We start from the raw sequence: 13,506 nt of genomic DNA, 5'->3' as shown, positions 1-13,506 counted from the left end.
AATCCAGAAACCCAGCTGGTGTTCTGGCAACCCAGGTTCAAATCCCAATAGGGCACATAGTGGAATTTGAATTCAGTAAACATATCAGCAGTTAAGAACCTACCAACCATTGAAACCATTGTCAACTGTTGGAAAACCCAACCAGCTCATGAATGCCTTTGAGGGTAAAAAATATGCCATCCATACCTGGTCTGCTGTATATGTGACTCCAGGCCCACAGCAAAGTGGTTGACTCTCAAATGCCCTCTGAATTGACCTTGCAAGCCATTCAATTTTATGAACTGCAACAAATCTTAATGAGGAATGAAACCAGACAGACCACCTGATAGCAAACTGGACACTGGAAATAACTATGACAGCAACAGCCCTGTCAACCATGAAAAGTCCTCCTGACTAACATCTGGGGGCTTATGCCAAAACTGGGAGAGCTGCATCAGACTAGTCATACAACAACCTGATATAGTCATACTTACAGAATCATACCGGAATGTCCTAGACATAACCACCAGGTCAGACCCAGCAAAAGTGGCAGCACAGTGGTAAAGAGTCAGGCTGGAATCCTCAACATTGACTCTGGATCCCATCAAGACTCATGCTTCAGGTTAAACATGGGCAAGGAAATCCCCTGCAGATTGTCACCTACTGTCCTCCGACATGATGAATCAGCACTCCATGTTGAACAACATTTGGAGGAAGTACTAAGGGTAGCAAAAGGATCTAAAAGAAGAGGCTCTGCATGGGACAGTCGACGAAGAGTTGTTTGGCAGCTGGTTGGATCCTGAATGACAGTTGTTAGTTGGGTCTGTAGAAGCCAATAAGGGAACCAACAAGAGGTAAAAAAATCGACCTCATTCTTACCAATCTGCCAGCTGCAGATGCATCAGTCCATGACAGTATCAATAAGAGTGACCATTACACACCATTGTGGAGGTGAAGTCCCAAGTTCAGTGAGAATAACCTCCATCATCTTGTGTGGCAGACTCCGAACACATTAAGCAATTCAAAACTGAACATCGATGAGGCACTGTGGGATAAAGACAAAAGAATTGTACTCCAGCACTATCTATAACCTCGTGGCCTGATAAATCTTCCACTACCATCAAGCCACGAGATCAACCCTGGTTCAATGAAGTGTGCAGGAGGGCATGCCAAAAACAGCACCAAAGATACCTGAAAAGGAGGGGCTCACCTGATGAAGCAACCAAACATGATTACTTGCATTTGAAACAGCATAAGTAGAAAGTGATCGACAGAGGTAAGGGGCCCACAATGAATGGATGAGATCTGAGCTCTGGAGTCCTACCACATCCAGTTGGGAGTGTTGGTGAATATTTAAGCAACTCCATGGAGGAGAATGCTTCACAAATATCCCTATTCCTAATGGTGGAACAGTTGAGCATATCAGTGCAAGGCAAGCTGGATAGGCTGAGACTCTTACCACTGGAATGTAAGAAGTTGAGAAGCAACCTAATAGAAGTTCATAAAACAATGACAGGTATAGAGTTAATGGTAGTTGTCTTTTCCCAGGGATAGGGATTTCAAGATCAGGGCCACATTTTTAAAGGTAGGAGGTGAGAGATTTAAAAAAGGCACAAGGTGGGGATGCTCACCAATGATGCACAATGTACAGCAGCATTCGTGACTCCTTTGATACCGAAGCAGTCCATTGTCAATTGCCTCAAAATCTAGTCCATATCCAGGCTTCGGCTAACAAGGTGCAAGTAACACTGGCGCCACACAAATACCAGGTAATGAACATCTCTAGTAGGAGACCAATCTCATCAACTCCCCATGACATTCAATGGTGTTACGGTCACTGAATCCTCTGTTATCAACATCCTTGGAGCTACCATTGACTAGAACCTCAACTGGACTTGCCATATAAACACAGGGGCTACAACAGCAGGTCAGAATACTGATTATCCACCATCCACAGGGTACAACTCAGGACTGTAATGGAATACTCCCCACTTGCCTGGATGGGTCAGGTCCAACAATCATCCACCATCCTCACCACTGATATTCAGTAGCAGCAGTGGGTACCATCTACAAGATTCACCCAAGATTCTCAGACAGCACCTTCCAAACAGTTAATCACTTCCATTTAGAATGGCAAGGGTAGCAGATATATGGGAACATCGCCACCTGCATGATCCCCTCCAAGCCATTGACCACCCTGACTTGGAAATATATCACTATTCCTTCACTGTTGCTGTTTCCAAATCCTGAAATTGCCTCGCTAAGGGCATTGTGGATCAACCTACAGCACGGAATTGCAGGCGTTCAAGGCTGCAGCTCACCACCACCTCAAGGGCAACTAGGGACAGTGAATGAATGCTAGCTACCCAGCGTTGCCCATGTCCCATGTGAATAAAAACAAATTTATAAATAGGGTTCCAAGGATGAAAAGCCTCAGTTAAGAAGATAGATTTGACAGAAGGTCACACATAGGAGATCTGACCGAAGCACCCAAAATCACAAAGGGGTTGAATAGAACAGACTGGGATAACCTAAGGAAGCTCAGCTGTTAGTACTGCTGCCTCACAGTGCCAGTGACCTGGGTTTGATTAAGACCGTGGACGATCTGTATGACGTTCTCACATTTTCCCTGTGTCTGCGTGGGCTTCCTCCCACAGTCCAATGATGTGGGGGTTAGGTGGATTGGCCATGAAAAATTGCCCAGAGCGTCCAAGGATAAGCAGGTTACATGGATTAGTCATGAGAAATCCAGGGATAAGGTAGAGGGGATGGGTCTGGATAGGATGCTCTTCACAGAGTCGACTGGACTCAATGAACCAATTGGCCTGCTTTCACACTATTGTGATTGTATGAAACCGTTCCCTCTAATAAAAATGATCAATGATGAGAGCACAGATTTAAAGTGATTTGTAAACATAAGAAACGATGGGTTGAAACTAATTCAGCAGGGAGATGGCACCCAAATTGTAGCTCCAGTGTCCAGGAGGTTAAGTGTAGCGAGGTCAGAAATGAGGCTTTAAGGTTCCAAGAGTTAACTGGCAAGCAAGAAGGTGGTTTGAAATGTGTCTACTTCAACGCCAGGAGCATCTGGAAAAAGGTGGGTGAACTTGCAGCATGGGTTCATACCTGGGACTTCGATGCTGTGGCCATTTCGGACACATGGACAGAGCAGGGATAGGAATGGCTGTTGCAGGTTCCGGGATTTAGATGCTTCACTAGGAATAGAAGATGGTAATAGAGGGGAAGGCGCGGCATTGTTAGTCAAGAACAGTATTACAGCAGCAAAAGGACATTTGAGGACTCGTGTACTGAACTAGTATAGGCTGAGGTAGAAACAGGGAAGGAGAAGTCACCCTGTTTTCTATAGGCCACCGAACAGTTCCAGGGATATAGAGGGTAGGATAGCAAGGATTACTCACTCTCCTGTCCAGAGTTAAGGGTAGTTGTTATGGGGGACTTCAACTTTCCAAATATTGGCTGGAAATACTATAGTTCAAGTACTTTCGATGGGTCAGTTTTTGTCCAATGTGTGCAAGAGGATTTCTTGACAGTATGTAGACTAGCCAACAAGGAAGTGGCCACATTAGACTTAATTCTGGGTATTGAACCTGGCCAGGTGCTAGATTTGGAGGCAGGTGAGCACTTTGGTGATAGTGGCCACAGTTCGGTTATGTTTAGTGATGGAAAGGGATAGGTATATAACGTATGGCAAGAATTATTGGTGGGGGAAAAGGCAATTATGATACGATTAAGCAAGATTTCGGATGCATTGGATGCAGAAGGAAATTATTTACGGCTTTATTGTGAGCCTCGTATAAAGCTTAGTCAAGGAACAGCTACTGCAGGTTCTTATTAAATTTGTATCTGGCAGGCAGTGGGGAAGTGGTCCAACGCGTGAACCGTGATTTACTAAAGTAGTTGAAGCTCTTGTCAAAAGGAAGGTGGCTTATGTTAGGATGAGACGAGAAGGCTCAGCTAGGGCACTTCAGAGTTACAAGTTAGCCAGGAAAAACCTAAAGAGAGAGCCAAGAAGAGCCAGGAGGGGACATGAAGTTGCTGGCAGATAGGATCAAGGAAACTCAAAAGCTTTCTATAGGTATATCAGGAATAACAGAATAAGAGAAAGATTATGGACAATCAAGGATGGTAGTGTGAAGTTGTGCATGGAGTCCGAGGAGATAGAAGTGCTAAAAAGAATATTTTTTGTCAGTATTCACACTGGAAAAAGGCAATGTTGTCGAGGAGCATACGGAGATACAGGCTACTAGATAAGATGGAATTGATGTTCATAAGGAGGCGCTGTTAGCCATTCTGCAAAATGTGAAAATAGATAGGTCACCTGGACTGGATGAGATTTATCCTAGGATTCTCTTGGAAGCCAGGGAGGAGATTGCAAAGCTTTTGGCTTTAATCTTTATGTTGTCATTGTCAAAAGGAATAGTGCCAGAAGACTGAGGATAGTAAATGTCCTGTTGTTCAAGAAGTTGAGTAGAGACAACCCTGGTAATTATAGGCCAGTTAGCATTACGTTAGTTGTGGGTAAAATGTTGGAAAAGATTATGAGATAGGATTCATAATCATCTAGAAAGGAATAAGTTGATTAGGGATAGACAACATGGTTTTGAGAAGGGTAGGTTGTCCCTCACAAAGCTTATTGAGTTCTTTGAGATGTTAACCAAACAAGTAGATGAAGGTAAAGCAGTTGATGTGTATATGGATTTCAGTAAGGGGTTTGAGAAGGTCCCCATGGCAGGCAAAACAAAATATGGAAGCATGACATTGAGGATGCTTTCTTGATTTGGATCAGAAATTGGTTAGCTGAAAAAAAAGAGAGGGGATAGTGGTTGTTGAGAAATGTTCACCCTAGAGTTCAGTTACTTGCAGTGTTCCGCAAGGATCTGTTTTGGGGCCACTGCTGTTTGTCATTTTTATAAATGACCTATTTGAGGGTGCAGAAGATGGGTTAGTAAATTTGCAGATGACACGGAGGTCAGTGGAATTGTGGATTGTGCTGAGAGGTGTTGCAGGTTACAGAGGGACATAAATAAGTTGCAGAGTTGGGCTGAGGGGTGGCAATTTGGAGTTTAATGCAGGAAAGTGTGAAGTGATTCACTTTGGAAGGAGCAAAGGAATGCAGAATACTGGGCTAATGGTCAATTTCTTGGTCGTATAGATAAGCAGAGAGATCTCAGTGTCCATGTACGTAGATCCATGGAAGGTGCCATCCAGTTTGGCAGAGTTGTTAAGGCAGCATATGTTGTGTAGATTTTATTGGCAGACAGATAGTGTTTCAGAGCCATGAGGTCATGCTGTAGCTGTACAACATTCTAGTGTGGCCGCACTGGGAGTATTGCGTACAGTTCCGGTCACCACATTATACGAAGGACGTGGAAGCTTTGGAAAGGGTTCAGTGGAGATTTACTTGGCTACTGCCTGGTATGGAGGGAATGTCTTATGAGCAAAGGGTGAGGGACTGGAGGCTGTTTTCATAACAGAAGGTGGAGATGTGACTTAATCAAGACAAAGATGATAATCAGAGAGTTACACAAGGTGAACACGGAGAGCCTTCCTTATTCGGACGGTGATGGCTAGCACGAGGGACATAGCTTTAAATTGAGGTGATCGACATAGGACAGATGCCAGAGGTAGTTTCTTTACTCAGTAGTAGGGGCGTGGAATGCACTGCATACAACAGCAGTAGACTTAACAACGTTAAGGCCATTTAAATGGTTATTGGATAAACGTATGGACGAAAATGGAATACTGTAGGATAGATAGGCTTCAGACTGGTTCCACAGGTCGGCACAACATAAAGGACTGAAGGGCCTGTATTGCACTCTGTCATGTTCTATTTTCTTCACACAGATGGTTTTCCTCTAGAATGTACTCTTTGGATGTAAGCTGGAAGCAGAATCAATTGAGGCATTCTAAAGAAGTGCTGTCTGCAAAAATGACTGAGCTTCCTGTCGAATGTCACTTAAACAAATTCTCTTGTTGCCAATATCTGCATCTAGTACTTGTAGACTAAAGCTCAGAAATTTGCATTCTCCATACAATCAGAACTCTTTAGTTTTGCCTTTTACATTTGTCCAAGGAATTCCCATTTTCCACACAGGCAATTTTATTTCTAAATTTGCACCCTTTTGCTTGACATTTCCTCATTGTTCAATTATAAAGCTGATATTTTGACTTGTTTATTCCACCCTGTCCAACCCCTTTCCACTCCAAAATTCACTGTTGATTTTCTCAGGAACATGAAATTTTATCTTCCTGTGTTCCAGTTGTTCAGGGTTGTTAGTGCCACACCCAAACCTTCCACATATATAAACTTGCATGCTTACAAACAGACATGCACACATACACACTCCTTCCCTAATTTAAAGACACGTATCCAGTCTATTTATCTCTCACACAGACTTGTTATTCTCCTTCACATGTTTAAAACACATTACCACTGAATATCTCTCTTGCAACATCATAAACACAAGAAATGGACAACAAAAAAGGTTAAGATTTTTCTTTGATTTCCAAGCACCCTACTGGTTCCAAAACCACCCCCCTCCCCACACAAAAATCTGAGGACTTAATTTTTCTCTACAGAAGTAGAACAGAGACAAAGTAGGGCTGTGATGGTATTATTATTTTGTGAACCATGCAGATCTACTAATTCAGAATCTAGCACAGTAGCCAGGCAATTGCCAGTAGCACCACATAACAATCCTTACAAATTGTGATTTTTCTCCCTTGTCTTTCAACATACAGCTGATTGTATGTGCTGTGTCCAGAGAGATCATTTCCATGTATTCTATTCTCTAACCTCAACCTGTCATCAGCATCTACCCTTCCTCGGCTATCTTCAGTTCCGACAAATGATCACGACTCAAAACATTAACCCTGTTTTCTCTCTATGGGTCTGTTGGGTTTCTCCAGCACTATTTTTGTTTCATATTTCCAGCATCTGGAGTTCTTAGCTTTTGTTTTCATTTACTGGTCATCTTAGAGTGCAGAAATCAGTTTCTTCATGATTTAAACTTTATATTCAAAAGCTTAAAAACTGGCGTTATGTACAAAAGTGTATTTGTGCCAAAAGGAATTAGCTGGATTTGCACAGCCTGAAGATGTGCAGATGAGTGCAATTGGCATAAACAATGGGCATAAGTTAATTAGCATAACACTAGCCATCACTAGTGGCATGCGTTTATGCTAATTGTACTTGTTTGTGAGCCTTCGGAAGGGTTGTACAGATTGGGAGGATTCCTTTTGGAATATATTAATGACAAGTTTTCAAATCTTTTGAATATGATTTTTGATTTGCAAAGAGGCTGATCTCAGTGACCCAATATAAATATTAAAAACAAACAGAACCACAAATACTAGAAACCTGAAACAAAAGCAAGAGTCCTGGGCGATGGCCTTTTATTATTATCGCTAATTTCCCCTTGCTTGCAATGTTTTCATTTGAAGAAGAACTACAGGTAGTTCTTCTAAAACGTGACGGTTGTGTTCTTCTGCAGCCCTGCATTACAGAAAACTTGTGCTTTGGAAACAGTGCTCAAGCGTTTGCAATGTAATCACGTTACAGCCAATGCAAGTTTTAAACCATTGCTCTTTAGAAACAGTCGCCAATTCGCCATTCACTTTACAGTGAATTTGCACTAATGAAACACATATTGTAGCAGAATGACTAATATTAATCCAGAACTTCAGCAAATGGAACCTAGGTTCAAACACAGCCATAGCAGATGGTGGAATGTGAATTCAATAAAAAACAATCTGGAATTTAGAATCCACTACTGACTATGAAACCATTGTAGGTTGTTGTAATATCCTTCAAGGAAGAAAATCTGCCATCCTGGCCCATGTGAATTCAGAGCTGAAAAATGTGTTGCTGGAAAAGCGCAGCAGGTCAGGCAGCAACAAAGGACTAGGAGAATCTACATTTTGGGCATAAGCCCTTCTTTCGATTCTCCTGCTCCTTTGATGCTGCCTGACCGGTTGCACTTTTCCAGCAACACATTTTTCAGCTCTAATCTCCAGCATCTGCAGTCCTCACTTTCTCCATGCAAATTGAGACCCATAGTAATGTGGTTGATTCTCAATACCAAATCAATTCAAGGCAACTTGGGACAGGCAATGGAGATTTTAGCTACGAGGAGAGATGGGACAACATGACTTGTTTTCATTTGAAGGCGGCGGCTGAGAGGAACTCAGTGAAATTTACAAAATTATGGAAGGCATGGATAGAATGAATAGTCTGAGTCTTTTTCCCATGATATAAAAGTCAAATACTGAGGGACATCAGTTTAAGGTAAAACGGGGCAAATTAAATGGGATGGGAGATGTAAATACATTAGCAACATTTCAGAGGCATCTTGACAGATATACAAGTAGGCAAGGAATAAAGGGGATACAGACAGAATGGAAGCAAAAGACTTAGCCTTAGAAAGGCATCATATGACCGCATAATCTTGGTGGGTTGAAGGGCCTGTTCTTTGTTCCGTTGATTGTCCTAGGCTCGCCATTATCAATTTTTTTGTCAACTACTAGACTCACTCTCTCTCTCCCTGGGCTCCCTCCCCACCTACTGTTTATCCCTTCCTTTCTCCCCACGTCTCACTAACTTTCAGGATATATACCAACCTATAATCAGTTCTGAAGGGTCACTAGACCTGAAAGGCTAACTCGGTTTCATCCCCACAGGTGCTGCCAGCCCGGAGTTTCTTCAATTATTTGTTTTTTTTTTAAGATTTCCAGCATCTGCAGTTTTGTCTTTGAGCCATTCAAGATGCAATTTCGTAATTATTTGAATCAAAACAATCTGCAAGGGTACAGGAAAAATCAGGCAAATGATACTAGGTCATAATATTCATTGGAGAGTTGGTGCAGACATGCTGGGTTAATTGGTTTCCTGTGTATGAAGAATTCTGTGATCTCCTACCTTGTCTTCTTCAATTCCCTGATTATATGCATGTGTGAGGAGTAGTGAAGAAATTTCCCCTTGCTTGCAATGTTTGAATGAACACATTTTTGACTTAATCTCAAAAGAACTTCATTGTGGATCATTGCAAAACTTGGAATCCAAAAACAAGGGTCATGGGAAAACCTCCTACAAGTTAACTTAGTAAGGCACAGGAGTGAAAAAGTGAGTAATAAACTTGCAACAGGGTACTAGCTCTAAGAAGGAAAGCAATAATTTAAATATACACCCAATTTCCCAGTTTGTCAAGGCAAGCAGTGCAGGAGATTGGAAGAAACACTTAGAACAGTAAGGTCTTGATTTTATAAAGCAGCCTTAATCATGTTTTTGGTTTATATAAATATATATTTGTTCAAGCTAAAACTGTTAATACAAATCCATAAATAATTTGTGAGATTGTGAAATATAGCACCACACTTCCTGACCTAGGCATCATGGTCAGCAACAAGGTAAGAGTGCTTAAGAAAACTGTGCATAAAGGTCTCGGATCTCTGTAGCACAGATCTCCCTTTCCCAACACCTGCTTGAATCTAGTGCCTCCAGGGATCAAGGGTTCTCCAGACATTCATCAACCATGATGTCATGGAGTAGTAAATCACATTTGAATGTTCTCACAAACCCTGATAGAGAAATAGATTGCACTCAATCTTTCAATCCTACTTAACATTTTACAAAGTGAAATAAATGGTTGGAACATTAATGCAATTTAAGTAGGTGGTGACTTACCAAACATTGCATGCTGACATTTTTACACACTGTTTAAAAACAGTAAAGTACCTGACATTACAGAAACATAAAATTAAGACTTCAGGTAAAGATAAGCTATTTGACAGTAATATGAATTATTCATTACTAAAAATCCAGTTACATGTAAAGCTTTTTGTTGAAAAATAAATTGCACATGGAGGCCATCAGCATTAAATTGTTTCAGTGATTTCTACTTCCTGATTGAACTTTGGGAGTGGAGGTGGCTTCTTCAACAGTACATCCTATGAAGGAGGATCACATCTCCTGGCCAAAACCTGCACCTAGATTACATTAACTGCATATGAGTGTTTTCATTCTCAAGACTGGTGTTAACAGTTATGTTAATTAATTAGCTTTTATTATGGAATTATTTACCTTCGAGTTTACTGGATGAGGTTTGCAACCAATCGAAACAAGTACATGTACACGTTCAGACAGATTGGCGTAAGGTGAGAAACTAAAAACTAAACTGAATTCAAAAAATGTGCTGTCCCTTTATAGCTTGGCAATAGCCAATGTAAAACCATTTTTGAAAAGACAAAGCAAGGCATGTGCTGGCAAAACATGCCAACACAAAAGCAGACTCTGTCGAATTGTCAATAAAAGACTTCGATCCTTAGGAAAAATTAAGGAATTGAATTTTCAGATTCTATACCAGTAATACCAGTTCCTATTTTTAGTAAAGCAGTGGGGCGGAGATACCCAATTTTAACTATTATTAGTTACCTTTCAGAGTCTTAATTGTTGAGCAATAAATGAAAATTTAGAAATTAAGTTATTAAGTAGAAAGTAATCTTACCTGCATCAAGTTAAATCTTGCCACTTCGTTAATTGGAGCATCAGAGATTATCCCATATTGTTCTGGATTAACAATCGCTGGGCAAATGAAATAAGCAAGCAACAAATCCGTGCACATGGCTTTCACCTCCCCAACAGCCAACCCTTCCACACAAGACAAGGTTTTATACATTTGCGATACAATCCAACGTAAACTATGTGGAAAACAGTAAGTGTTTTGTTTAAGATAGCCAATAAATTTGTTGACCAAAGCTACCAGCTTTGCTTCATTGCTTTCTACCATCTCCTGCACTTTCCTTCTGAACTGCTCTGTGCCCTTCTCGCCAAAGAACTTTTCTTGCTGTGCTGGAGTAAACCTTTCAATAAGTTTTTTGGGGTCAGTTTCCAAGTGATCTTCATCTTCTACAAGCAGCAGCATAATTGGCTCATGTAAAGTTGCAGTAAGAAAGAGCTTTGCAGAGTACAGACCCTCCGAAAAAAGCTTGAACAAAATGCTGAAAGTACAAGCACCTTTTCGAAGCAGTCGCCTTGGGTTATCACTCTCTTTCAATTCAAACTCAATTAGGTAGCGCAACACTTGCAGAAGATAGCTCTCATCTTCCGGCATAATGCAGTTACCATAAAGGGCAGTAAATACTGTAAGGATTACATTGTGGGTGCTCTCATGATTAAGCTTCTCCCCAGCCACCAAGCACGAGGCAACGAGTCTTGGGTTTTCTCTCAAACGATTCAAAAATTCACCATATATCGTCTCTTGGAATCCCAGCTGCTTGTATCCATCCACAAACTGTGTATCCTCCAAAATCTTTGCATGTTTGCAACATTCTGCTGGAGACGCTTCCACACTAAAAAGGAACAAAAAATTATTTTGCAGAGTGTAATAAAACATCACTTTCAACCAAATTATTTAAACAAGTCAGAAGCCTCTCTAACTAACTTGGAAATCAAAACTTTTCTCCACTCCAGAATCTATGAATATTGCTTGAAACATTACTGGGTACTTGGGAAATATTTTTTGGGGGGGTCTTCTCCAAGAAATGGTGACCACAGTGGTGGCCTCTCTTGACATCAGATATTTAAACGTTACACTACATATGTACACGGCCAAATAACACTCAAAGCTAAAAAGTGGCAAGTAACATTTGTGCCACACAAATGCCAGGCAATGACTATTCCCAGAGACAGACAGACAATCTTATTGACATTCAAATGGTGCTCCACCACTGAAACCTCTACTATCAAAATGCTGGACCAGAAACTGAATGAATTTGCCAAATTAATCCACTGGCTACAAGAGGAGGTCAGGAAATGAGGAATACTGCAGTGAGTGATTCACCTTCTTACTCCCCAAAGCGTGTCTACCATCTACAAGGCACCCGGCAGGTGCGATGGACTGCTCCCCAATTGCCCGGATGGGTCCTGCTCCAATAACACTCAAAAAGAGCTTGACATCACAAGAGGTCAGTGCAGTCTGGTTGAGTGGTGTCACATCCAGAAGTACAGGTCAGTCCACTACCGACGCTCAGTAGCAGCGGCACGCAATATCTCCCAGATGCTTTGCAGAAACTCAAAAGATTCCTAGCACTTTCCAAACCTATGACCACAACCATCAAGGACAAGAGTAGCAGACAGCCTGGAACACCACACCCATTCCATTCCAAGCCACTCACCAGCTTGACTGGGAAATATATCACTGTTACTTCACTGTCACTTGGCCAAAGTCTTGGTATTTCCTCCCTAATGGCATTAAGTATCTACCTGAAGCACATGGATCACAGCATGGTTCAAGGTGGCACCTCACCACCTCCTGGACAGAAAGGGATGGGCAATAAATGCTGGCCTAGTCAGCAACACATCCATCAAAATGAATAAAAAAGCCAATTTTGAAAGATTTGTTCACAAAACGAAATGATCAGTTTTCCCAGGAATATCCTTCGCAGACATTCAACCCCAATGATATCTCTGTCCTGTCTTCACTTTAATTTATTAGCCAACTAACGAGGACACAAGCATTTCCTTCAACAACTTTTGACACCTTCACCAAATGTGGTTTCTCTATTACTAGAGATACAGCCATAGACTAACATTTTTCAATAAATTGCAATTTTTTTTCCATCTATTTGGATTTATTCTAGGTTAGCAAACAGCATATCCATTGGTATGGGATCTTTTCTTCTAAAATACAATCCGAATCATGCCTTGGGCCACTTTCTCCGATCATAAAGCTTAGCTTACAAAACATTTCAATAACGATCTGAAGTAGTAAGCTTGTCTAGTCATTTCACTTCAGTCACATACTTCTGACAATTATCATTTTTGAAGTACTTTTTAAAAATGACTCAAATAAATAACCTTCATAGAATGGAAAACCAAAAACCCATTTCTCTCCTCTTTAGAACCCAAATCCTCAAATAAAAATGTTAGAAACCTTCATCTATTCACACTATTCTAAAGTGCATCGTTGGCTTTCAAATAATTTGACAAGTCCTATGGTGATGAACAGCACTTTATATATGCTTTGAACAGATGGACAAATAGAACATCCCTGTTTTGTAATGCAATGACGTGTCTTATAACACTATTCTGTATCAATATGTAAAACAAAGTACTATTAGACATTTACAATGTTTCTCATAAAAGGAACTAAGATTAGTTTCTCAAAACTACTGACAAAATGGAAACAAAATTCTCAAGCTGCTCGAGATCTGAAATGAAAGTAAATGCTGGAAGAACTCAGAAGATCGGGGCAGCATCTGTTGGGCGAAAAATGTCAAATTTGCAAGTGGTAACCTGAAACATAATTTGTTTCTATCTGCTGCCAGAGCTGCAAGAGTTTTGCCAGAATTTGCTTGACAAATAGGGGGAGGATAAATAGTAACAATTTCAGGGGGAACAAAATTTCCAAAGTTTAGCCAAATTCAGATGTGGATAGGATGAATAGCCAAGACCTTGTCCCCAGGGTAAGGGGGTCTAAAACTAGTGGGAATAGGTTTAAGGTGAGAGGC

General features: G+C 41.0%; 1 protein-coding gene across 8 annotated transcripts in view; it reads right to left on the bottom strand.

Moving 5' to 3' along the window:
• gapvd1 (GTPase activating protein and VPS9 domains 1) overlaps window positions 1–13,506 on the bottom strand; it is a 152,668-nt gene that overhangs the window by 93,929 nt on the left and 45,233 nt on the right. For all 8 annotated transcript variants that reach the window (XM_060841417.1, XM_060841418.1, XM_060841413.1 and 5 more), the window contains one exon: window positions 10,503–11,346. In XM_060841417.1, coding sequence (XP_060697400.1) covers window positions 10,503–11,346 — 844 coding nt within the window. The remainder of the gene's footprint in view (window positions 1–10,502; window positions 11,347–13,506) is intronic.

The sequence above is a fragment of the Hemiscyllium ocellatum genome, chromosome 21 (genome assembly GCF_020745735.1).
Source record: "Hemiscyllium ocellatum isolate sHemOce1 chromosome 21, sHemOce1.pat.X.cur, whole genome shotgun sequence".
Classification (NCBI taxonomy): Eukaryota; Metazoa; Chordata; class Chondrichthyes; order Orectolobiformes; family Hemiscylliidae; genus Hemiscyllium; species Hemiscyllium ocellatum.
This window is presented reverse-complemented; position numbering and strand designations above follow the sequence as displayed.